Source organism: Pleurodeles waltl, chromosome 11, assembly GCF_031143425.1.
Source record: "Pleurodeles waltl isolate 20211129_DDA chromosome 11, aPleWal1.hap1.20221129, whole genome shotgun sequence".
In the NCBI taxonomy this organism is placed as follows: domain Eukaryota; kingdom Metazoa; phylum Chordata; class Amphibia; order Caudata; family Salamandridae; genus Pleurodeles; species Pleurodeles waltl.
Window position 1 is genome coordinate 655,782,711 of NC_090450.1, and position 24,961 is coordinate 655,807,671.

At 41.7% G+C, this 24,961-nt stretch overlaps 1 protein-coding gene across 2 annotated transcripts in view; it reads right to left on the minus strand.

The window, feature by feature from the left end:
* LRRTM4 (leucine rich repeat transmembrane neuronal 4) overlaps positions 1-24,961 on the minus strand; it is a 1,757,998-nt gene that overhangs the window by 140,837 nt on the left and 1,592,200 nt on the right. The window contains exon 4 of one of the 2 annotated variants that reach the window (XM_069214164.1): positions 7,974-8,055. The exons of the other annotated variant lie outside the window; for it this stretch is intronic. Coding sequence (XP_069070265.1) covers positions 8,011-8,055 — 45 coding nt within the window. The 3' untranslated portion in view covers positions 7,974-8,010. The remainder of the gene's footprint in view (positions 1-7,973; positions 8,056-24,961) is intronic. 2 annotated transcript variants of the gene reach the window in all.

Here is a 24,961-nt window from a genome sequence, read left to right on the forward strand (position 1 = left end):
GGGGGGGGAAAGGAACAGAGACAAGGTAAAAATGAAAAAGATAAAAAAGTATTTACCTTGCCTCCATTCCTGCCGCCTCCTGCCTCGTCGCGCTCCTTTTCTTCCGGGGTCCCAGCACCCAGCAATATTGGAGCTGCTTTCATGCAAGATCATGCATGAAAGCTCATGCATGAAAGCAGCACCAGGATTGGTCTGAGTGGCAGTGACTGCCGCTCAGACACAGCCCTGCGGTCTGTGCAGTTTCTCCAGCCTGGCTGTGTATACAGCCGGGCTGGAGAAACCTAAGTGCGCATGTGTGTTTGGCCGGCTTCAGACAGCTGGCCAAACACACATGTGCACTTAGTGAACTCTCTACTCCTCCCCTCTCCCAGCCCTGCCACTCCTCAGTACTGTTGGCTGAGCCAGCAGATGAAAAATGAAACACTAGAAAACTATTGTTTAATTTTTCATCTCCTGGCTCTTGGCCAGGGGGGAGATGCCCCTTCGCCATAGCGAAGGAGCCACCCTGTAAACCACAGGAAGCAACCCCCATGCACATTCATGTACTCACACCAAAAAACACTGAGTACAGCCCCATACACATCTCACTATAAATCACAGAACACATATCCACATGTGTTTTCACTGCACACACCCTAAATCAGATATGAAATAGATATTACTCCTATCCCCCCGCAAGATCTGATCCAAGAATATTATTTTCACAATAGCAACTGATTATAGAGTCATGAGAATAGTTTACAGAAATATACCCCTATTGTAGTCAATAAGAGAAATTCGACTCCCAGTGGAACAATATTATTGTAAATGCGTTTTAAGGCACAGTATTTAATTTTAAACAAGATTTTCTGACACACAACCCTCAGCACTGACATCCATTTACAAACACTCCATCACATCAAAGCTATTCAAATCTAACACAGACACATATTGCACCAACCAACATATTGAACATCTATGTAGATTAGTACTTAAGGTAGAAAAGAGTAAGTGCAAGGGCATGAACTTTTTTCAGAAGCCAACTGATGGCACTGCTAGATGCCTGGGATCCCTACTACCAAGGTTGCCTAGCTTTAATTCCACCTCATGCCTCTTTCATGGACCGCCCTACACTCCTTGCACCTTTATCTCACTTTTACAAGCTCTTTTTCATCCATGCTTTCTCCCTTTGACATTGGTTTTTCATCTTTCTCATCTTCCTTCCTTCCACCTTTGCAGCTTCTCTCTCTCTTTTTGGATCAAAGTCTGATGTTAAAAAATAAGACCTGGCTCACAAAAATGAGTGTTGGTTGGCCCCCACCTGCAACCACCAAAACAAATTAAGTAGTGATGCACAGCAATATAAAACAGGTAGTGAAAAATACCCTCATCTCATATTAACTAGCCCCTGGTCCAGTATGTGGTATGTATTCAAACTGTGTAAAATGAACTTCTGCTGAAAACATCCATGGGCATTCTTTTCCCTTACAACAGTTACTTGCTTCCTTTAAAAACAGAACAGATGTGCATCCACCTCCTGAATTGAACATGGCATTCTCAAAAGTCCTATGTATCCAACACTTTAGGAAGTGGATATTCTTTTAAGTCTTTTTCCCTGTAAATGCCGAAACTGGTATTGGGTCAATCATGGTCACCCTCAACAAAACAGATCTTCCATCTACACACACAATCTGTATCCTTTTAACACTTGCCCACTCAAACCAACATTTGTGGTCCTTCATCCACCACATGTATGCAAATTGGAAAAAGACTAGGGGTGGGCGTAACTTGTGTAATTCTGTGTAGCATAATCATATAGAATTACAGCAGAATTCCTTAAGATTAGGCTTGAAATATGCTAGAAGAGTAATTCTGCAATTAGCACTATTTCTAAGCACTAAAATGCTCTGTTGTGTCCAAAATGGACATGGTGATGCATTTTGCATTAAGAAATAGTGCTAAATTCAGTAGCATGTGCAAGTGGCTGCTTGCAGTCACTAAATTTACTGTTGGGGTAGGTTTTTCTACCAGGGTGCAAGGGTGCCTGTGTTGCAGGGATCATTGTTTTTGTACAGGAAGGGACATCTTCCTGCACATAAATAATCATTAATGGTGTTTTCTTATCTCTGTGTGAGTTGTAGAATGTAGAATACATAGAGAGGAAAAAACTGGGGAGAAATAATGTTATTTCTCCCCGTTGCGCCACTTTTAACGCCATTCCTGAGGTGGCGTAGGAATCTGACGCATTCCCAGCTTTTGAATCTGAGAATGCATCTGATTCTGCCAGGTTCCATTGGTGTTGCTTGGGAGCACCCAAAGCAATACCCATAGAACTCCCCTTTCACACAGAATTATGCTCAAAAGGGGGCCATGTTTACAAGGCCATGAAAAGCCACGCAAGGTGGCTTTGTGTGGTCCTGTAAATATGGGCCAGCACACTGCGGCACCAAAGGTGCAGTATGCTGTTATGGCCTTGTAAATGAGGCCCTCAATACCCAAAGCAACACCGGTCTGAACCAACTTCGTGTAGCCATGGACACCAAATGGACACCAAAAAATAAGTTCCATCTTAACAATATACACTGTAATAAGGAAATCAGTCCAGCAGCTCTCTCTAGTTGGACGCCTTAGCAACATTTAACTTGAACAGTGCAAAACAAAATCCTTGTTATGTTATTTTTACGTAATACATCCACAGAAACAGACATTTTATGACCCTTTACAAGGAAGTTCTGGGCATAAACATGGTCACCTAGGCCCTACTGTAAATCCACACACGCTTACAATCATATGTAATGGCAAACATCAAAATACTGGCTTTAGAACTTGAGTGTTCTATGCGCCCATTTTACACAAGTAAAAATTAACATACAATATTAGGGTTTGTTCCAATTTTATGTGCGTATCGACACCTTGCAAAACTGTATTTGTGGGCAATCCCAACCAGGAAACATTCAGTGACAAAGACAATAGGTCTGTCATCAGCTAAAAGTCTTTTCCCTTTGCACTGTTGGTTTTGTTTTCACATTCGTTTTTTTTTTTTTTTGTAAACTACACTTGGAGGTCGATTCACTATTTCTCACCCAAACCTGCTGCAATGTGTCACGCAAGGGGAAAATACGACACATGGCTGTGTTGGCTTAGCTTTGCTTGCTGCTACTGTCATTTTTTGCGCTGGCTCTCTAATTAGGCTGCCTAGCATGAACCACACCCGGTTACCATGATGCACTGGTAAGTGTGCATTGTCTAGCTTATGATTTGAACTGAAATTCTGAATAGATGGAATACCTAATGTAGAATGAGAAGGTATCTACGAGATTGGATATTGCTGAATTCCAACCATAGCATGAAAGGACTTACCATATTTTTAGTCCAGTTTATTATTTTATTTTTTTATTCCAATACAATATAACATTTCTGTTCAACAAACTACACGTCTGTATTGTTGGCATCTTATGTTGGTATCTATGGTTGGCTTTCTTTTCCTTCCCCTAACATATATGTTTTACGAAATGTATGTGATATTCAGTGATTCTAAATATCCTTTATTATAAATTACATCTTTATAGATGCTACACACAACTCAGTCATACAGTCTGAGACCTAAGTTTGAAAAATTTAGCAGGCTCTCAAAATCTAAAATTTCTTAGTGTTAACTTGTGTTAATTCAAAGGTTTGAGTATATTTTCTTTCTCTGGTGGGACTGATGTGGTGGAGTGGTGAGTGCCTTTCAATAATAGACAACAATAGACGAATTGATGAAATACATCACCATCTTTGGTTAATTTTAAGTATTCTGTGGGGCATATTTATACTCCGTTTGCGCCGAATTTGCGTCGTTTTTTTCAACGCAAATTTGACGCAAAACTAACTCCATATTTATACTTTGGCGTTAGACACGTCTAGCGCCAAAGTTCATGGAGTTAGCGTCATTTTTTTGCGTGAACACCTTCCTTCCGTTAATGATCTGCAAGGTAGGCGTTCCCGTCTTAAAAAATGACTCCGATGCTATTGCGTCGGATTTATACTCCTGGGCAAAAATGAGGCCCGGGAGTGGGCGGGTCTAAAAAACCTGCATTTGCGCCGGATTTTAGCGCCTGGGTCAGGGCAGGCGTTAAGGGTCCTGTGGGCTCAGAATGAGCCCAGAGGTGCCCTCCCCTGCCCCCAGGGACACCCCCTGCCACCCTTGCCCACCCCAGGGGGACACCCAAGGATGGAGGGACCCACCCCAGGGACATTAAGGTAAGTCCAGGTAGGTATTTTTTTTAAAAACAAATTGTGGCATAGGGGGGCCTGATTTGTGCCCCCCTACATGCCACTATGCCCAATGACCATGCCCAGGGGACAGAAGTCCCCTGGGCATGGCCATTGGGCAAGGGGGCATGACTCCTGTCTTTGCTAAGACAGGAGTCATTTCAATGGGGGATGGGCGTCGTTAAAAAATGGCGCAAATCGGGTTGTGGCGATTTTTTTGCCTCAGCCTGACTTGCACCATTTCTGGACGCCCATACGCCATTTTCCCCCTACGCCGGCGCTGCCTGGTGTACGTCGTTTTTTTTAACGCACACAAGACAGCGGCGGCGGCTAACGCCGGCTAACGTCATTCAATAAATACGGCACACGCATGGCGCTTCAGAATGGCGTTAGCCGGCGCTAATTTTTTTGACGCAAAACTGCGTTGGCGCAGTTTTGCGTCAAAAAGTATAAATATGGGCCTAAGTGCTTTTGAGGTGACTTAGTTATATACAGATACGTGCCGGGAGTGGTCTGCTATCTAGATTTTTAACTGAGAGTACAGGGGACCTTGGTTTCAATCCTGTTTTCTCTCTGAGCAAATTGGCATACTGAGAGAATCACTTTATTGACCTGGCAATGTTATGTAATTAATTGTAACTAAAGAAAAACTATAATTTTCTTACTCTAGTGCAATGGGCCACGTTTCCCAAATTTCAATAAGTTTCTTAATGACTTTGGTGCAAGTGGTTAACCCAGCATGCAGGACCACTTCCAATCGTGTGGGTTTGCATGCTGATGCGAATCATTATACAACAAACACAGTGACACAGCACCAATTTAAGAATAAGACAAGAGACTGTCACTGTGTGGTGAACCAGTGTTTCAGAGAATAAAATGGGATTGATTCTAGCAAAAAAAGAGACAAGTTGAAAATAATTGAGTAGATGAAGGGGCCATGTGCAATGAGGCATACAACAAGACTTAATGTATGTTTACAATTTAATAACAAACTGATCAGTGGAGGGATGTGCATAGATGCTATAGTAATAAGCAAGCTCCAGTATGGGTATCAATGTTGTAATGAAAGCAAATCTTAGGCATGATAGAGTGAATCCTTAGTGAATTGGTGAGGTAGAAAGGTCAGACATTCTGAGAGGACATATGAGGAACCAAGTATGTCCAGCTCCTTCTAACTGGAAAACAACTGCCCTCAACTTGTAGAAGCTGCTCGTCCCTCTATTCTGACTCCCATAATGGGCCCCCAGAGTTTGACCTAAATTATACTTAAACCACTACCATTAGAATCACAGGCACCATTTATTGCCTCGTTCTCCTAAGAAAAACTATGTATACTTCGTGCTTCTTGGTATATAAGCTTGAAGGAGAACACCTGTGGTTTTGGTGTTCCAGTTACCAAGCACAAATGTACTTGATGTTGCTTGCAACATGACATTTACGATGCATTAAGAATATTTTAAATCGGTAAAATAAATTAAATGAATGAAGGGAACTGGGCATATCTATTAATATTCAATGCAACTGGATTAAGAGGAACATAGGATATAAATGAAGTCCATAGTAAAAGTGAAATCATGATTGGCCAGATCCAATGTGAAACTGAATCACATTCAATTTATTGAGTAACACAGATTACACAAAATAAGAACACCTTATGAAAATCTACAACACAAGGCTTTTGCGGCTATACATTTGCCACTTAAGCCTGAAGCACCAATGCTTCATAGAGGGTTGTAAACACCTGTTCCTTGAGGATTCCAGGCAATGAGCCTGATTCACAAATGTTAGTTCTGCTTTTGAGTAAGTTTGTAGTAGGTTTACTAACTTACTACAAAAGTGTAAGTTAGATGTCTCAGAGTAAAGTAACTGGCTTACAATTGTGTGGGTGGGTAACATATCTTCCTGACTCTCCCTAAGCCCCTCTTACCACTCCTAAAAACTTCCTCTTTAGTGGCAATTCTGCCCCTTTCCCCTCAACTTCACTGTGTCCCTCCCACATTTATTACTAAAATCTATACTTACACATGTGGGGACTCTGCATTTGGGGTGGAGAGCTCCCCTAATACATGTGTAGGTAAAACTTACACTTTGTGGTACATATTTTTGTACTACAAAATGTACAGTGTGTATCTGTGTGGGGGTGTTTGGGGTGTTACACCCATGATAAATAAATTAGGTAGCTGGGTACAAATGGCTTCAGTTATGTATGATGAGGTGTCTGTCGGATTTCACCAGCGATGTTCACATGTACACAGACTAACACACTCCCTCGTTCTGTTTTGCAATTATTCCCCAAATGTTGGTTATTTATTTTTTACAAAATCTTGTGTTTTCTCTAGCTTAGTCACCTTACTGATCTGTGTTCCTCTCCCTTTCCACTACTCCTTAAGTCCCCATGTATGCCCTCCTTGTTTTATAATGTATTTTAACCTCAAATACTAGCATGATTGTTGGAAAATATGAAGCCCACACCCCCTTCTCTTACTGACCATGCTAAACCCCTGAAAATGTATTACAAACAGCAGTTTGCAAAACAGACCCTCCATGTTTAAATTGGTAAGCAGACTCAGTTGATTTATGAGATAGCAATAAAAGACTCACATAGAATTGTAGTTGAATGAATGCTTTGAATGGAGAAATAGCCACAGCAAAGGTGTTTTAAAAATAATTTACTAATTGGAAGTGAAGGGCACACAGCAGGATTATTTCACGCAGTGTCCAGAAAAAAGGACAGGAATATGTGTTTCACTCATGAGACAAAGTAGGTGATTTAATGAAATTTTCTGTGGTGAGTAATCGACTATTTGAGAGAAGTGTAAGGGCAATACCAGGGATACTGAGGAACATATTGAAAACAAATGTGATAGTGTTTATGGTGTACAGAGTTAGTAATATATGAATGAGGAATACATTATGAACACAATTAAGGTGCTCAACCGATCTAAAGAATTGACTAGACCTAGAGAATACGAGTTTGCTTCAGGTCAATGTAGCTACAGTGTCAAGATTGGCTGTGCTGTATATGAGATGAAGAATATAAAGAAAACTGAGTCTTTGATACTAACACTCAGGATAAAACAGAATTCTGGAATTTGAAGGAGCCATAAAAAATGATGCTAGTGGAATAAAAGAAAATTGTGGCGTTAGTAGTTTTCAGAAGGAGTGGGTATAGTGGTAGTCGAAAGGTCCTCAGAACAAGCTTATGACATGTAGTAGAAAATTGAATTAATACAATTTCAATAAGCAGTAACATAGATCGAAATCCCGACTGTAGGATAAGGCCAAAAATCTAAATGATTGATAGAAATGTAAACGGTTAACAGTAAAATACTGGCTGTTTATATTATAAATGAGAAAATACGGTTCCTGTCTGTTTTACAAATCATAAAATAAATGTCTAGGTGTCAAATATTTTGACAGTGAAGAAATATGATGAGCTACTAAGAAATTAACAATATTTGGAGTTGCAGTATCTGAAAGAGATGCCAGAGTCAGTGACAATGTACTAGATCTGTAGCACTTTTAGAGAGACGGTAGGCTGTGAAGACATAATGCAGTCCAGCAGAATGAGGTAGTCTTCCTAGAAATGAAGGGTAAATGCAATGTAGAATTGGTTGAATAATGACTGCTTCTTTCTCTGATGAAGAGTGGTTGGGTTATTTAATTTGCACATGCACTGACAGTTCTCCTTCAACCGTCCCCCTAGATGGAACTGGTATTGATGTTGAACTGCCTCTCACCTCTAGAGAAGGTGGTCTCTCCAAATCAGGATTGAGGTCAGCATAGGGATGCTTGCACTGTGGCTGCCTGACAGTACCTGGCCTGTGGATAAAAGAAAGGGACTTCAGATCACTTTTCACTGTTGCCAGCCCCTTAATATTTAGGGCAAGACACAATACGTGCAAAAATATTGAAACAAACTAAGCATGCTATTTTTAGCTATTGGTAAAACATATCATTTTGTACTCAAATTCAGTATCCAAATTTCTCATGCATTGACATCCCAACCAAGTATTAACCGTGATGCTGGGCCTGTCACAGAATAGTGTGTAGAAGTGCAATCCTAATTCACAAGGAAGACACTAGCTGGCAAATGCAATTGTTATCTTTTCAATCTTGATTTTTGGTTGACATTGTCATTATTAGCCTTGAGTGATATCTGACATTTTATGTTTCTGAAACAATTATGTTTCTATTATCCACTCCTCCTATCCTTACAATTTCATGCATGATTACATTTCTTTCTAAACACTATGGCAGTCTGTTCATATAGGGGTTGATGTTTTACTATGCAAAGGTTGTGGCCATGTTTGACTTGCAAATTCATCTGCTCTAGCCATTAACCTGATTAATGCTATTTGTAGATCACACTGTTGTTTCATTCCGGAATTTTAGATGCACTTAATGATACATTTATTTACTATTAATGCTCTGTGTTGTTGCTTTTTATTTATGTCCAACACTTGATTCCTTTGTCTCATTCCTGCTTCTCAATCACTCGTTGATAAACCTTATTTCACAAAAAGGTGGAAAATATGTATTAACATTTTAAAAAGATGTTGACTAAACCCCAACTAGGAAAAACTCATGGTTCCACTCTCCAGAGTACAGGATCTCTGCTTGCAGTTTTTGAAAATGTATCCATAGCAGAATCGGAATGGACTACCCAAAAACTCAGATCAGTCTCTCCTATGGCTGTCTGCCCCTCCCCCCAATATTTTGACTCTGGTAGTATCTTCTTATAACTTTATGACTAACTCTACTCAGTTTGTCACTGGAGCAATGGAATAGTTTAGTTGGCCTGGAAAAAGTCTTTGGTACAGCCATTTCTGAAAAGAAACAAATTCTGACCGATAAATTATGAGTAATTCTAAACCCATTTTTTTTTTCCCTGCAATGCAAAAATTGCTGGAAGGTCTTTCAGCTCACCAGACGTATTGAAAGGACTGATACTCTTCACATATCTCAATCAGGTTTCAATGCAGGCTCCAGCATAGAATCAGCTCATTTAAAAGTCATTGAATTTAGTAGAAGCAAACTCGATATAGGAAATAAAATCAGTGGTCATCCTTCTTGACTTATCGTCCACTTTTGATATGTTGTTCCACTACATCCTGTAGAGATTGGATAAGGATGGTATCGTTGATAAACCTGGCATTAGATTAAATCTTTTCTTACCAACAGACAACAAGCAGTATGTTTACCACCTTCTACTTCTTGTTTTAGAGAAATAAGGTGTGGATTTCCACAGGGCTCAACCCGTGGCCCTACCCTGTTTAATGTTTACATGGGTCCACTGGCTCTAGAAGATAAGCCTAGCAGATTTAATATTGTATCCAATGCAGTGATACACAGTTGATGCTTGTGTTTCAACAAGTGTACTTTCAAGGATGTCTTTTGGCCGTAGCAAGTTGGATGTGTATTAGCTGTCTGCATATGAATTCAGATAAATCAAATTCTGGTATCTGGGAATTCATCTCCATTGGACATCAGGAGACTCTGGGCAACTAAACTGGGGGAACCTCCTATTCCATCAGTTGCTAGAGGCATGGGTGTGCGGTTGGACACTGAACTATAATTTCAACCATATGTACAGTCCACTGCAGCCTTTTGTTTTTGACTGCTTAAATCTTTAAAGAGAAGATACTAAAATATCTCCCAGTAGTCACTCGGAAAGACATTGTACATGCCTTAATCACCTCCAGATTGGATTATGCCAATATATTGTACCTAGTACACTCATGGAATTGCTAGATAGGCTTCACGGCTTCAAGGAGTGAAGAACACAGCTGTGCAAACTGTTCTGACTATTCCCAAATGGCAGTTCATTCAGGAAGGTCTGAAGCAACTGCACTGGATGCTAGTTAGGCAAAGAATAAAATCTAAATCATTAATGATTACACACAGAGCTATACACAAAAGGTTGCCTTGTTCAACAAACCAAAATCTATTGTGCATTCCCAGGGTAAACAAAGGCTGAGCAGACCGAAGATTATTTTCTTTCTGCACTTCTAGCCTGTGGATCCTTGCTGGACCACCTCTGAGCCACAGTTTTAAAGTTTGCTAGAAGGACAATTCGAAGATTTATTTTTTTGTTCAGTGAAACTTAGATACCTCTGGTAGAGAAGTGTATAAAAATGCTGTTTTTGTGAACTTAGCGCTGGGACGCTTACTTGGAAGCAGCTGTTTGCGCTTTAGAAATTATCTTTCATTTGTTCAATTTGATTGAGAGATTTGAGTAGGACAGCTGTCTGTAAATTGTGTGAGGTTCAAGTTTATTCATTCAATGTAGTGAATAGCTCATGTACTTTAATGTATTTTCTGATCCACATTTGGATGTTGCCCCATCTTTCCCTGCATCAGTTCTTGTGCACACGGCCAGTAGCATCTTTACCACAGTAGATGGACATAATTGACATTCTACAAATGATCTAGGGTACCAGCTTTGTGATGCTGGCACAATATTGTACAGTACCTAAGCTACTGAAACAAATGCTCATTGTAACAACTTTTTTTTTAAGGAAAAAAACGAAGTGCAAGTTGTGGTGACAACCACTGCAAAATATCAAAAAACTATCAGGTGTTTAATCAGTTTGCATTAATATAAGGGTTTGAATCCAACTTTAGAAACAGCATATAATTATACAAACTCTCGGCACTGCAGTAGATATATATTACTAAATATCAGACACCTCAGATATTCTCTAGTTCTATGTTATTGTAAACTAGGGTGGTTTATCTCTGTTCTGCCTGCTTCTTTGTTCACCACACTAGTATTTCTACTGAATTATGGAGGGGAACTTCCTTTTAATGGCCGGATTCCAAGTTTGTTGAATTCAAGGTTCTGTTTTTTGCCCCTAAAAAAAATTGTTACAACCCCCCCCCCCCCGGTCGAAATTGCGAGGATTTGAGTAATAAACGTGTGGATTCTGGTAGCACCAAAATCTGTATGTCTCAGTAACTACTGACCGTTTTCCCCTGTTAAAATTTGTTGCACCTGTTTATTGATATATATATATATATATATATATATATATATATATATATATATATATATATATATATATATATATATATCAATCCCTCAATGATCCCGCACCAATATTGCCTTGATCAACCACATTCCATTCACTTCGGAAGAATTTGATGTATGACGTGTACTTGGCAGTGTGAGATATTTATGTTAGTTACTTAACTTATGGATGTATTTTGTTTTATCACCAATCATATGTTCTATATAACTGAAACAGAAGTGCAGTGACCTGGCTCTTGATAATGTAAGTACTACTTATCTCCAGAGAAACTATATATATATATATATATATATATATATATATATATATATATATATTCCAACACATACCGATGCCCACTAGTCATAACTAATGAAATAGGCTTTATAATGTTGTAATTAGGATTGTGACGAATAGCAGGTAATTTATTAGTTATATTGTTGTATAAATGTATATAGGTAATGTTTTGATTTGATTTATGGTGATTGGTATTTGTTTAGGATCTGGAAAAAGTCCAGTCCAAAATGGCCGCCATGTTTATCCAATAATGTTGTGAATGTGCTATTTTAGTCCTTCTTTTATGTTTATGTAATGGGTCTGGCAAGGATATCCATATGTAGTGTGAATGGACCTTCTAAATGGTTTGACTACCTGCACTCGTGAGCAAGGAGCCTGTGCTCCGAAACGCATCAAGTTTTTTTCTGCCATTTGGTATAATAAATGAGGTACGCTGAATTATTTGGCCGTGGTACGAAGTTTCACTATTTCACTAATTATGACCAGTGGGCATCGGTATGTGTTATATATCAGTGTTGTGGAGGTAAGAATAGTAAACTTACACGTACTTTCACAATGTTTTCACAATATTTTCCAATCAGTACTCTGTCATTATATTTTTTGCAGTTTGATATTTTTGTAATAGATATAGCGGGAAATAAAAGATCATCTTGAACAAAATCAATACAAATTGAAATACCTACATAGAATATATTTTCTTTCATAATTTGAGTCAAATGTATCCTTCATATATGACTTGATGCAATAGTGAGCCATTGGACATCCGCATAATGTTTTTTATGTGGATTTGCCAGCTCTTCAGTCAACTGAAATGTGGACTCAGTTGTGGAGCTCACTGACAGGCTTCATAAGTCGCACCTCATTGCCTGGCAACAAAACAACTCTGAAGCCTCGTATGCTGTAGGATGTCATCCCTATCAACGTGCTACAGTGATTTGTGCCCCTTTTTCTGGTGTTGCATCACCATAGGAATGCTCCGGAATCCTTCAGAGCCATAGTGATATGTGATCTGGAAGTCCACAGTGCCCCGTTGTTCCTGTGAGTGAACGCGCAGAAAGCGAGTGACTTAGTGTAAAGAGGGACTGAGAGCCGTACGGGCTCTCTGTATCACGTTAACGTGCTCAACGTGTCCGGGAGGGACACGGAGCACGAGGGTACAAATAAAGGACGGAACTGCGGTGACGCAGTTCCGAGTGTGACTGCAACACCAAAGGGTATGTGCGTGGTCTTTGAGTGCAGCGCTGCGCCACGTGTCTACAATGGCGACGAGTGGGATCCAAGACATTGCGTTACAATGAAGCGACTATCGTAAGGTGGTTGAGGTGTAACATATACCTGAAGCGTGGTGTGGTGTTGGCCCCGAAAAAAAAAAAAACAAAGAAGACCACGTGGTGTGGTGTCGGCCGCTGAGAGGAGGCGAGGGCCGCTGGTGGTGCCCGGGCGCCTCGTGTAGAGTCCCACGTCGGCGAAAGCGGTGCGGTTTGGCTTCCCGATCGGGGAAGCCCAAGACGGTGAGCCCTGCCCCGCCCCGTCGGGCGTGTCCTCGCTGCTATCGGAGCAGCTGAAAATTTACGCCCGGACCAGGCCCCGCCTGTGTGTCGACTGCCACGTGGGGCAGTGATCGCGTCAAGAAAAAAAAGGAAAGAACGCTCTGCTCGCGGGAGCGAAGCAGCGCGTCTGACACGTGGGGTCGGGAGGCCCTGAAAAACGCTCTGCTCGCTGGAGCGAGGCAGCGCGTCTGACACGTGGGGTCGGGAGGCCCCGAACAACGCTCTGCTCGCTGGAGCGAGCCAGCGCGTCTGCCACGTGGGGGCTGGAAGCCCGTGAAAAGCACTCCGCTTGCTGAAGGAGGCAGCGGATGTGCTGAAGAGGAAAAAAAAAAAAAAAAAAAAAACTGACACGCAGGTGAGAGCGTGTTTAAAAAAAAAAGATTTTTTTTTTTTTGGGAAAAAAAAAATTAAGAAAAAAAAAAAAAACAACGAGTTTGAACACAGTTAAGTAAAGAATAGAAAAGAACATTAGTGACTCGGGAAAGACACTATATTGAAGGGGTGTAAAAATGAGTGCACCACCGCCAGACAATGCAAACAATGCCAATCCCCCTCCACCACCAGGGAATCCCCGTCTGCCAGCTCCACTAAACAATAGCATTCACTCCTCGATTACCTCTTTGCCACCGTTTAGCCAACTGATTGACCCGGCCACTGCTGCGCCGAGGTGGCTTCTATGGATTAATCGCCTAGAAAACTATTTTTGTGCAACCCGAGAAACGGATGGTGAAGTGCGCAGGTCGGTGATGCTGCTGATGGGGGGAGACAAGCTACAAGAGTTGTTTGATTCTTTGCCGGATACAGGTGAAAGGTCGGACTTTGGTGCAGCAGTGACTGCGCTGAATAGATATTTTGATCCTCAGCTTAACTCGGATTATGAAAGGTTCAAACTGAGACAGGCTCAACAGACTGAAGTAGAGTCTATGGATATGTTTTACGCCCGATTGAGGAAACTAGCGAGTTCGTGCACGGGACTGAACCAGCAAGAAGAAATCCGAGCGCAGATTATTCAAGGATGTCGGTCCAATGCCTTAAGGAAGCTTATCCTTCGGCAACAGGGCATGTCCCTTGACGATATTCTGATTTTAGCGAGGTCACATGAGTTGTCGGCAGTGCGAGCTGATGCGATGGCGGCGGTGAGAGGACAGTCGTTGGCTGCTGCTTCTTCGACTCGTGCCGTTCAAGTCAAAGAGGAACAAGTGGAGGCTATCCAGACACGTCCGGCCACACCTCGCAAGATGAACCCCAGCAAACCCGGTGAGAGAGTCTGCGGGAGTTGTGGTTATGAACATCGACAGAATGCGGGGTGTCCGGCCAAAGGTCAGTCGTGCAATCGCTGTGGGAAAGCTAAACATTTTGCGAAGGTGTGCAGATCCAGGAGAAATAAGCCAGGAGTGCCGAAAGGAAGGGACACGAATGTCCGGGCTGTATCGAAAAGTGTGGAGGATGCAAGGGATCAAGCGATGGCGAGTGGTCCAGGTTGTGAAGAGGACGATGAAGAAGACATTTTTGTAATATCCTTTACGGGAGGAAAGCCGGGGAAAAGGAGACCCCCACCCATGAGTGAGGTGCACATCAATGGCACGCTGGTGTCTGTACTCATTGATACGGGAGCGTCTGTCAATGTCATGGATGAAACCCTCTTCAAAAAGCTGGTACCTGCCCCGCCACTTACCATGACAGCAACTAAAATATACAATTATGGGGGTAAAGATCCACTCCCCCTTAAAGGAACGGTAGAAGTGGCTGTGAGTAGTGGAAACAGATCGACAGAGGCGAAGTTTTATGTGGTAGCTGGAGATCGTGGCACGTTGCTAGGATGTCACACGGCCGAAGATTTGGAGTTGGTGTTCTTTGCGCGTCAAATATTTGATAATCAAGTGGAACGCCTTCTCCAGGAGTTTCCGCAGCTGTTTGAAGGACTGGGTCATTTGAAAGGAAGGTGCATCAAATTGCATATAGACCCCAATGTAGTCCCTGTGGCTTTGCGACATCGCCGAGTGCCGTTTCATCTTCGCCCGATTGTTGAGAAAGAGCTGCTGTTGTTGGAGGAACAAGGAGTCATTGAAAAAGTGGATGGGCCGACACCATGGGTGTCACCGTTAGTGATAGCGCTGAAACCCAAACAGCCGGGGGCGATCCGTCTGTGTGTAGACATGCGCTTGCCTAACAAGGCTATCAAGAGGGAGAGACATATAACCCCTACTATGGACGATATTATTGCCGATTTGAACGGAGCCCAATGGTTTTCCAAATTAGATCTTAATGCCGGTTACCATCAGCTAGAACTAGAGCCGGAAAGTCGGAACGTTACTACTTTCTCGACGCACGTAGGGCTGCGACGGTACAAACGATTAAGTTTTGGAGTGTCGTCAGCTGCCGAAGTGTTTCAGAATGCAATTCGAGAAACACTGTCCGGATTACCAGGAGTCATTAACTTGAGTGATGACATTTTAATATACTCTAAAACTAGAGAAGAGCACCATCGTCATCTGAGGGCGACCTTGAAAAGATTGGCTGGAGCAGGGCTGACGCTGCATAAGAAGAAGTGTGCTTTCTTTCAAAACTCGGTAGAGTTTTTTGGGTACGTGTTTTCTAAAGAAGGTTTGCAAGTGGATCCCAGGAAGGCTGAAGCCATACGTCAAGCCCCTGTTCCGCTGAACCCAACAGAAGTTCGTAGCTTTCTGGGAATGGCTACTTATTGTGGAAGATTCATTCCCCAACTTGCCACCATGTCTGAACCGCTTAGACAGCTCACGAAAGGGCAGCACCGGTGGGAATGGACTTCCAGTGCTCAGCAGGCCTTCATAGAGATTAAAAGTGCCTTACTAGATAAAGCAACGATGGCATATTTTGACCCAAGTAGGAAAACGGAAGTGGTAGTTGACGCGAGCCCCGTTGGACTTGGAGCCGTGCTCTTACAGGAACGGCGACATCAGGAGTGGATCCCTGTTGCATACGCCAGCCGGGCGTTGTCGGCGGTGGAAACCCGATATGCTCAGATCGAGAGGGAGGCGTTGGCAATTCGATGGGCATGCCGCCATTTTCATCTGTATTTGTATGGACATGAGTTTACGGTCGTAACTGATCACAAGCCTCTGGTCCCGTTGTTTATGGGAAGTCCGCGTCTTGCACCTCCGAGAATAGAGCGGTGGACTGTTTTGCTTCAGCCGTATAGATTCACAGTGGTGTATCGGCCTGGTGCTAATAATCCGGCGGTTTATCTGTCTCGACATCCGTCTCCTGATATTGTTGATGGTCACCAGAAACAAGAGGAAGAGAATACGGAAGTTTTTGTGAGCATGGTGGTACAGTCGGCATGTCCAAATGCTCTCCTCGTGACTGACATTGTGAGTGCCACACGGGACGATGTGATGTTGAATAGCGTCAAAGAGGCCTTAGGTCGCAAACAATGGAAGTATTTTCTAGAGAAGACTCAGGTGTCGTGCCCTGTGCAAAAGGTGGCCATGCAGAGCATCTGGAGGGTGAGAGATGAACTGTCTACGGATGGTGATGGGTTAATTCTAAGAGGACGACGAATTGTGCTTCCACAGTGTCTCTGGTCAAGGGTCATTGATTTGGCTCATCAAGGACATCAAGGGGCTGCCAAAACAAAAGCGAGGTTACGAGCTAAGGTCTGGTTTCCAGGAATGGATACGCAGGTGGATGAAATGGTAGGGAAATGCCATTCGTGTGTCATCACGTCTATAGAACCTCCGACTTGCCCAGTAATAACTGAACCGGCCACTCTGAAACCGTGGGCTAAAGTAAGCATGGACTTTGGGAGTTTCCCAGACGGAAGACTGACGGTAGTGTTAATCGACTCTTATACCAAATTCCCAGTGGTGGAGGTGGTGGCGTCGACGTCGTTTGAAAATATAAGACCCATTCTACAAAAGACTTTCGCTTTGTTTGGTCTGCCGGATGAAATCCGAACAGATAATGGTCCTCCTTTTCATGGACAAGAGTTTAAGTCATATCTCGATGGACTGGCGATTCGTCATCGTAAGATAATGCCTTATTGGCCTCAAGCCAATGGAGACGTAGAACGGTTCATGCGAACTCTGAATAGGGCTCTTAGGATTGGAGTGGAGAAAAATGAGAACAGTGAACAATGTCTTTATCAATTTTTAAGTGCTTACCGTCAAACCCCTCATAGCACGACTGGTTGTGCTCCCTCATCGTTGATGTTCAAGGTGTCTCCGCGCGATTATATTCCCGCCTACCCTAAATGGAAACCTCCAGCATTGGATATAAAAGCTACTCAAAACAAGCGAAAAGCCACCAACCTAAGGGCGAGTAGCCAACGTCGGTCAAAGTTTCGCACGAGTGGTTGTGCGATGTCGCCGCGGAGGATGGAAGTTCCGAACGCCTTTTGAGCCGGAGGTGTGGGAGGTGATCGGCGTAAAAGGATCCATGATAACAGCAGCGCGAGGGAGACAAAGAGTCACGAGAAATGTGTCACATTTTAAAAGGGCTGGTTTACGAGAGCTCACCAGCGAAAGTGAAGACATGGAGGACACCTTTGAGGAGTCACCTACTTTGAGTGAAGAGAGGAAAAATGGCCTCGAGCCTGCTGGGATCGACCCGGTGGGACTTGGTTCGGTTCCGGAACAGGGAAGTGTTAACACCAGGAAGGGAAGATATAACTTACGCCCTAATCCGGCGCCGAGTAGTCATCTAAAAGATTTCGTTTGGTGAACAGTTTGCTACAGCATAAATACCCTGCATGATGAACAGAATGAGTGTGGCATTTAAAAGTGTGTAGCGTTATTACGTTTATTTGTTTATTTAAATTTCGCTGATTAAGCTCTCCCCATGTGGAGTAAAACATGGGGGAGATGTAAAGAGGGACTGAGAGCCGTACGGGCTCTCTGTATCACGTTAACGTGCTCAACGTGTCCGGGAGGGGCACGGAGCACGAGGGTACAAATAAAGGACGGAACTGCGGTGACGCAGTTCTGAGTGTGACTGCAACACCAAAGGGTCTGTGCGTGGTCTTTGAGTGCAGCGCTGCGCCGCGTGTCTACAACTTAGGAGTCAGCCCGCTCCACAGTAAATTAAAAAGCGTGTCACCAGTTCTCAGCCGACAACCTCTACGTGGCTACGGTGACTCACCAGTAGGTTAAGACCATGTCAGTGGTAATATGCTCACCTTTATTAGCTATTTCAGCTTTGACAGTGAGGAGGTTCATTTATGTGCTTGCTGTGACACTCTCACCAGTGAGTTAGAAGCGTGTCAGCGGTGATACACTCACCTTTATTGCCTATTTTTAGCTTTGACATTATGGAAGTTCACAATTCACAGTGGATACACAGTGACACGGTCACTTGTCATTGACAACTCTCTTTTTTATTTAACGTTTGCTACAATATGTTTTTCTATTTTCAAATAGGACAATAATCTATGCTCATTGTGATTAGAGATAGTCTGTTTCAGCATGATAGACTTATTTTAACTTACCTAGTCTATTCTTTTGCATGACAAACACTTTGTTGGTGTGAAACCACATATTCCTGGTTAACTGGTGAGGTTGGTTTTAGCACTAGATGTTGAATTTGTTGTTACACTACTGTTATTAATCAGTACTTTCTGTTTTAGGGTGAGGGGACATGCAGAATGTTCCAGCACCTCCATTGTTTTCTACATCTCCTGTGGAACCATCCGTTCCGTGGCTAAAGTGGAAGAAAGTATTCATCCACTATGCTCGGGTATGTAGTAGTTCTCTCAGTGCAGAGAGGAAAACATTGCTTTTGTTGCATTGTCTTGGGTCAGAAGGGCAAGACGTTTTCAAACATCTTCCTGAGTTTTCAGATCAGGATGCTGCGAATTTGACTGAGTCTGAGATTTGTCTAAAAAAATTGGGCTTGTGTTACTTTCCCAATGAGTCTACAGTTCTTGAGAGGTACCATTTTGGGAGAAGAATGCAACATCTGGGTGAGACAGTAGAACAGTACATCACGCAGTTATGCAAACTTGCTTCTACTTGCAAATTTGGTGTGTTTCTTTATGAGCGATTAAAAGACCAACTGATGCTTGGGTGTGTGTTACATTAAGCCTGCAAAAGTATGTGGCAGAAAGACAGCCTCTTTCTTCAGAAGGTTCTCACCACTGTCAAGACACATGAACATTTAAAGTCCTACAAAGGTAATATGCAAAGATGTTGCAGGAGACAGGAATGAGAAGGGTGAAGGGAGCACTGTGAAAATTGTTCAAGAGAAAGCATCTAAGAGTAAGGTATCCACAGAGGTCAAGCCAGGTTCAAAATCATTTCAAGGTGAATGTTTTCGGTGTGGTAATACTGGACATGTTGCTAACAATAAGGATTGTCCGGGTTAGAAAATCACGTACAAGACCTGTGGAACATTTTTCCAAGTGCTGCAGATCGTCAAAAGATTCAAAGATGGTGCGGGAAGTTGAATTTGATGAGGTTAGTGAAGGAAATGAGGAAGAAATTCACATTTTTAAGGTGAAGGGATTTTCTTGGGATGGCCTGTTTGAGCTGGTCAAGGTCAGTGATGAACTGGTGAAAATGCTATTTAACTCTGGGGCCAAGATAACACTCATTCCTAAAACCCTTTACAAATAACGTCTACATGGGAAAGTGAAACTTCTTAGGCCAGATATCAACTTGAAAGGTTATGGTGGGGAACCCATTGATTTATTGGGTTATGTGTGGGGTACGATTGAATTTCAAGAAATATCATACCAGGAAAAGTATATATTTCTGTGACAGTAGATTCGCTTATTAGTTGGGTTCATCAACATGATCTATATGTGTATGTACATCCCAATGAGAATTAATCTGTGTGTGTTAGGGAAATACCTGTGGTCAGCTCTGTTTCAAATGGATGAAGGATGTGGACAAAGGAATTTCCTGAAGTTTTTGTTAACAAGTTGGGTTTCTTTAAAAATTATTATCACCTTATAAAGGTGAGATTGAGTGTTTCACTGAAAGTAGCCAAGGTCAGGAGTGTGCACTGCTTGTGAAAGAAAGTATGTTGTTAGAATTAAACAACCGTGTTGATAGTGGTATCATACAGGAGGTGGAATCTACAGATTGGTTGTCTCCAGTGGTCATGGCCTGTAAAGCCAACTGGGAGGCCAAACTCTGTGTGAAATTGAGGGAGCTGAAAAAAGCAGTGGAAGTGGATGACTATCCACTTCCAAATATATGTCAAATATTGAGTTCCCTTGATGGTGCAAATCACTTCTCCTCTCTAGATCTAACCTCTGCTTACCATCAAATAAAGTTGCATCGACAATCTCAGGAAGTAACAACTTTCGTCATACCTTTTGGTACCCTCAAATTCCTGAGAATGCCCTTTGGTTTAATTTCAGCAGCCTCTGTTTTTCAGAGGTCAATGAAGGGCGTCCTTTGGGGAATTGAAGAAGTCAAGGTACAGCAGAATGATGTCCTGATATTTGATGTTAATTGTAAGGAACATGATGATAGGCTAAGGAGAGCTTTGTCAAGACTTTGTGATGCTGGCCTGACTTTGAGAGCAGAAAAGTGTAGATTTGATGTGCAGGAGATCAACTATTACGGTCATGTTGTAACTAGGTCTGGCATCAAACCAAAGGCTGCCCTGGTGAATACTGTTTGTAACCTTCATGCACCACATAATAAGGAAGAACTTGTAAAGTTCCTGGGAATGACTGAATTCTACAATGTGTTTGTGCCTAATTTTGCAGAGAAATATATTGTATGAGAGAATTGTTGAAGAATGGGACGGAATTTGTGTGGTGTCAGAATTGTGATGATGAATTTGAAATCGTAAAACAATGTCTGAATGTATCCCCAAATCTAGGAAGTTTTGATCCAGCAGATGAGTCATGCATGATGACAGATGCAAGCTCTAAGAAGTTAGGAGCGATCCTCATTCAAACGAAGAATGCTAAAGAAAGAACTGTTCTATTTACCTCCAGAGCCATGAGGGGAGCAGAACTTAATTATTCAGTGGTGGAGAAAGAGGTGCTTGCTGTCTTCTGGGCTGATCACAAGTTGAAAAGGTTTCTCTGGGGAAGAAAGTTTGTAGTCCAAAATGACCACAAGATGCTCAGGGAAGTGTTCACAAAAAAGGGATATACTGTTTCTCTCACCAGATATGCTGGTGGGTGGTAGTTTTGCAGGAATATGATTTTGATGTGTCATATTTGCCAGGTGCTAACACATTTTTGGCATACTGTCAAGAATGGGTGATGTGAAGAGTGAAGACTTAGAGGAAGGAGATTGGTTTGGGGTGAGGTCTTGGATGAAGAAATCAATAATAGCAGAGGAGATTGTTTCTGAAAGAGATTGGAGAGATGATTTGAAGAGCGATAGTACTTTGCAAAAGGTTGTGGTGATAGTTTGGGCTGGGTGGTGTCAAAAACTAAAAGAGTGTGATGAAGATGTGAGGGACGTTTGGCAGGTCAAAGACGAGTTGGCATTGACTAATGGTCTGCTCTTGAGAAGCAGTAAATTGATTTCCCTGGTTCAAGAGCAAGAAAGGTTGCTTGATAATGTTCATGCTAGTCAAATGGTGTTTGCCAAGACCAAAGAAAGAGTCAGAGAAGGATATTGGTGGCCTGCAATTGATGGATACATTGATATGATGATGAGGAACTGTGTTGAGTGCTCGCACAGTGCTAAAGTGTTGAAGTGTAGAATGCAACCTATGGAGTTGAGGAAACAAGCAAGTGGTCCCTGGTCTGACATTGCCCTTGACATCATGGGTCCTGTGAAGATTAAATCCTATGAGGGATAAGTGTTGGTATGCATGGACATGTTTTCACGTTGGCCTGAGATCACGATTGTGGGTTTGGTGGAGTCTGATGTGATTGAGTTGTTGGAAGATCTGTTTGAGAGGGAAGGTTTTCCTTTGTCATTACTCTCTGACAATGGGATTCAATTAATGTCAAGAGTAGTAGAGGAATTTCTGAGAGCAAGAGGAATAAAACATGAGAAGGTGGCACTGTATCACCCAGAATGCAATGGTGTAGTGGAGAGATTTATCAAGATATTGAAAGAGACTTTGCAGCAAGCTCTGGTGTTGGGAATCAGTTGGGAAGTGGCCATAAAGAAAAAGGTGAGTGAGTACTGCTTCACACTGTATTCCTCAAGGCGTATGTCTTTTTTTAATTGTTCACAGGTAGAGTGGCCAATACAGAGGTTATTCTCATGTGGGTTTCAGAGAAGCAAATGGTGATGGATGAACAGGTTGGGAAAAAAAGAAGTGGAAAGAAAAGAAAAGGGGGAAAATGGTGAAGAGGAAAAGGTGATATGATGTTAGAAAGGGTTTTAGGAACATAGTGGTGCATGTAGGGGACTAGGTGAAGATAGAATCTCCCAGGAAGGGTGGTGGTACCTCCAAATATAGTCAATCCTTAAAAGTGATCAAGGTGTTCAAAAATGCAATAAAAACAAGTGATCACTGAATTTGGAACTTGAACAGAGTGCTTAGGTACTTCTCAACATCGGAAGATGTGCTGATACCTTGGAATTCACAAAATGAACATACTTTCAAAGATGTGATGACCCTTGAGAATATCAGAAATGAACATTTTGGTCTCTGTAGGCCTCAACATGTGAGAAAAGTTCCTCTCCATTTACAAGACTATGTGAAGTGGGTGTTTTACTTCTGCATGTACCTTGTTTTGGACTGGTATTTGTTACTTATATTGTCCATGCTCACTTTGTTTTAATTATTTATCCTTGTTCATGATATTGGGTGAGGGAGTTGGTGTGGTGTTCTGTATCGGAGGAGTGATGAAGAAACTAGAATGTGGGGTAGTTTCCAGGGTGGAATATGTATAGATTGAATCTCAGTAAGTTGATGGGACTTGAAAGTGGACGAGGTCTCTTCTGATGCTGTACATAGTAAACCTGGAGTTGCAGCTACTAAATTATCTGTGTGTTTTCCTGTACCCTTACACCTAGGTTAGTGACTTTTTAAAATTAGAAGAAACCAACAACTCATAAACTGTAGCCTGAACATGCACTGGATGTTTTGGGACCTCAATAATAATTTAAGACTTTTTACCCTTTAAGCCATTTATGTTTTTTAATGATTTTCTAGGAATCCTAGTATATTGATTGACGATGATTATTTCGACTGACTTGTCATTAATATGAGTGTTAAGTAATCAAAAGCACCATTAAGCTCATTAAACTATTTTTTGGGCCTTTCTTTGATATATCTTTGATTTTTGGATTATTGTGTCACACACCCTTCTTCACTAGAAAGACACAAATGTGTATGCGACAGGCTGGAATAATGTTCTCAATGGTGAACAAGCTTGGATTGTAAGACTTGCTTTTCCAATTTACTTGTAACTTCAAGACACAGACTAGGACTCAAGCAAGAGAATGGTAAGCCTTTGGTCAGCGAAACCTCTTGTACTAGCCAGGCTAGTTTTTAAATGTTAAGATTTACATCCACTTTAAAATTATATTTCTTCTTTATGGAGCAAGAGTCTTGCCAAGCTTTTGTCTGAACTTTTCTTGTATAGGATTGTTCATCACCTACTTTTATTCTTCCTTTTTTGGATTTACCATTTTGCACTCTATTCATATATTGCACTTTAGGTTGAATGTATGAGATATTCCATGCCCACGTCCTCTTTTTCTTATTTAATAATATTGTAAGATATTAATAATAGATTTAGTTGGGTCCAAAAACCCATGTGCCTCACTAGATTTGAATTGTAGCAAATTGACTGAATAGTATGTGTTCAAGGTTTTAAGTGGAATGAAAAACCTGGGGGTCTCTCAAAGGGTCGTTGCTGATGTAATTAAGGGCATGGCGTGAAAACACATAAGCTAAAAATCTGTGCTTAGCACATAGTGTGTAGCCCGACTGGTATTTTGCTACTTCTTTTTGTCATTGCATTAGATAAATAATACAACAAGTAACATAACACCTACAACAAGCCAGAACTATTTGCTTTATCAGTGGTTGTTAGATGCATAAGATAAATAAGCAACAACAATGGCTTCATTGGATATAACATTGAAATTATAAGACTGAGAAAGAATTATAACAAGTCTCTTTGAAGTTACATTAAAGGCAGTGAAGGGTTGTACTGCTTCAGAGTTAAGATTTGTTTTCACCCTGAGGGGAAGGGCAAAAATGGAGAGCCCATTAGGGACCCGTCTAAGCACATACTTTTTAGAACTGCTGGTGCTCAGCGCTGACAGGACATGGCCCACTTAAAGACCTGTGTGCGCTTGATACATGTGTGGTACCTCACTCAATCTGCCTTATTCACTCCCTCAACTGGCTTGGAAAGAAAATTAAATATTGAAGGTGTACTTACGGGTATAGTTTAAGATTGTTCTTGGATACTGTGGGAAAATAGGCCCAAATCCTACTCTTTATTTACTGCAGATTCTGTTTGGTATCCACGAGAGCTCTTCTAATTTCGACTGTGTGATATATTATCTTACCTTTATTAACCTTCATATTTCTGGGCTTTCTTTTCATTAAATTATTGCCATTTCTACCTAGTATGTTTCAATCATAAATGAAGCAATGGATTGAAGCTACGTATGCATTAATGATTTGTTCTCATATGCTGGGTTGAAATGTCAACAAGATTGGATGTGGATTTATGGCAAAATGAATAGTGACTTCTAGACACCTGCATTATAGGGGTCTCTGTGGAGATCATAAACATTTTTAACCACATTTTTACTGTATATAACACTGTGGCACCTTAATCACATTATTCACCTATACTGCACCGGCACTCTAGGAGCACCTATCGTATTTAGAATTTGTATTTAATTTTTATTCTTGCATAATGAAATTAAAATAGTTTATTAAATGAAAGGCGAAAGAATAAGATAGGTTCATTGCTACAAAAAAAGCTTTTGAGTTATT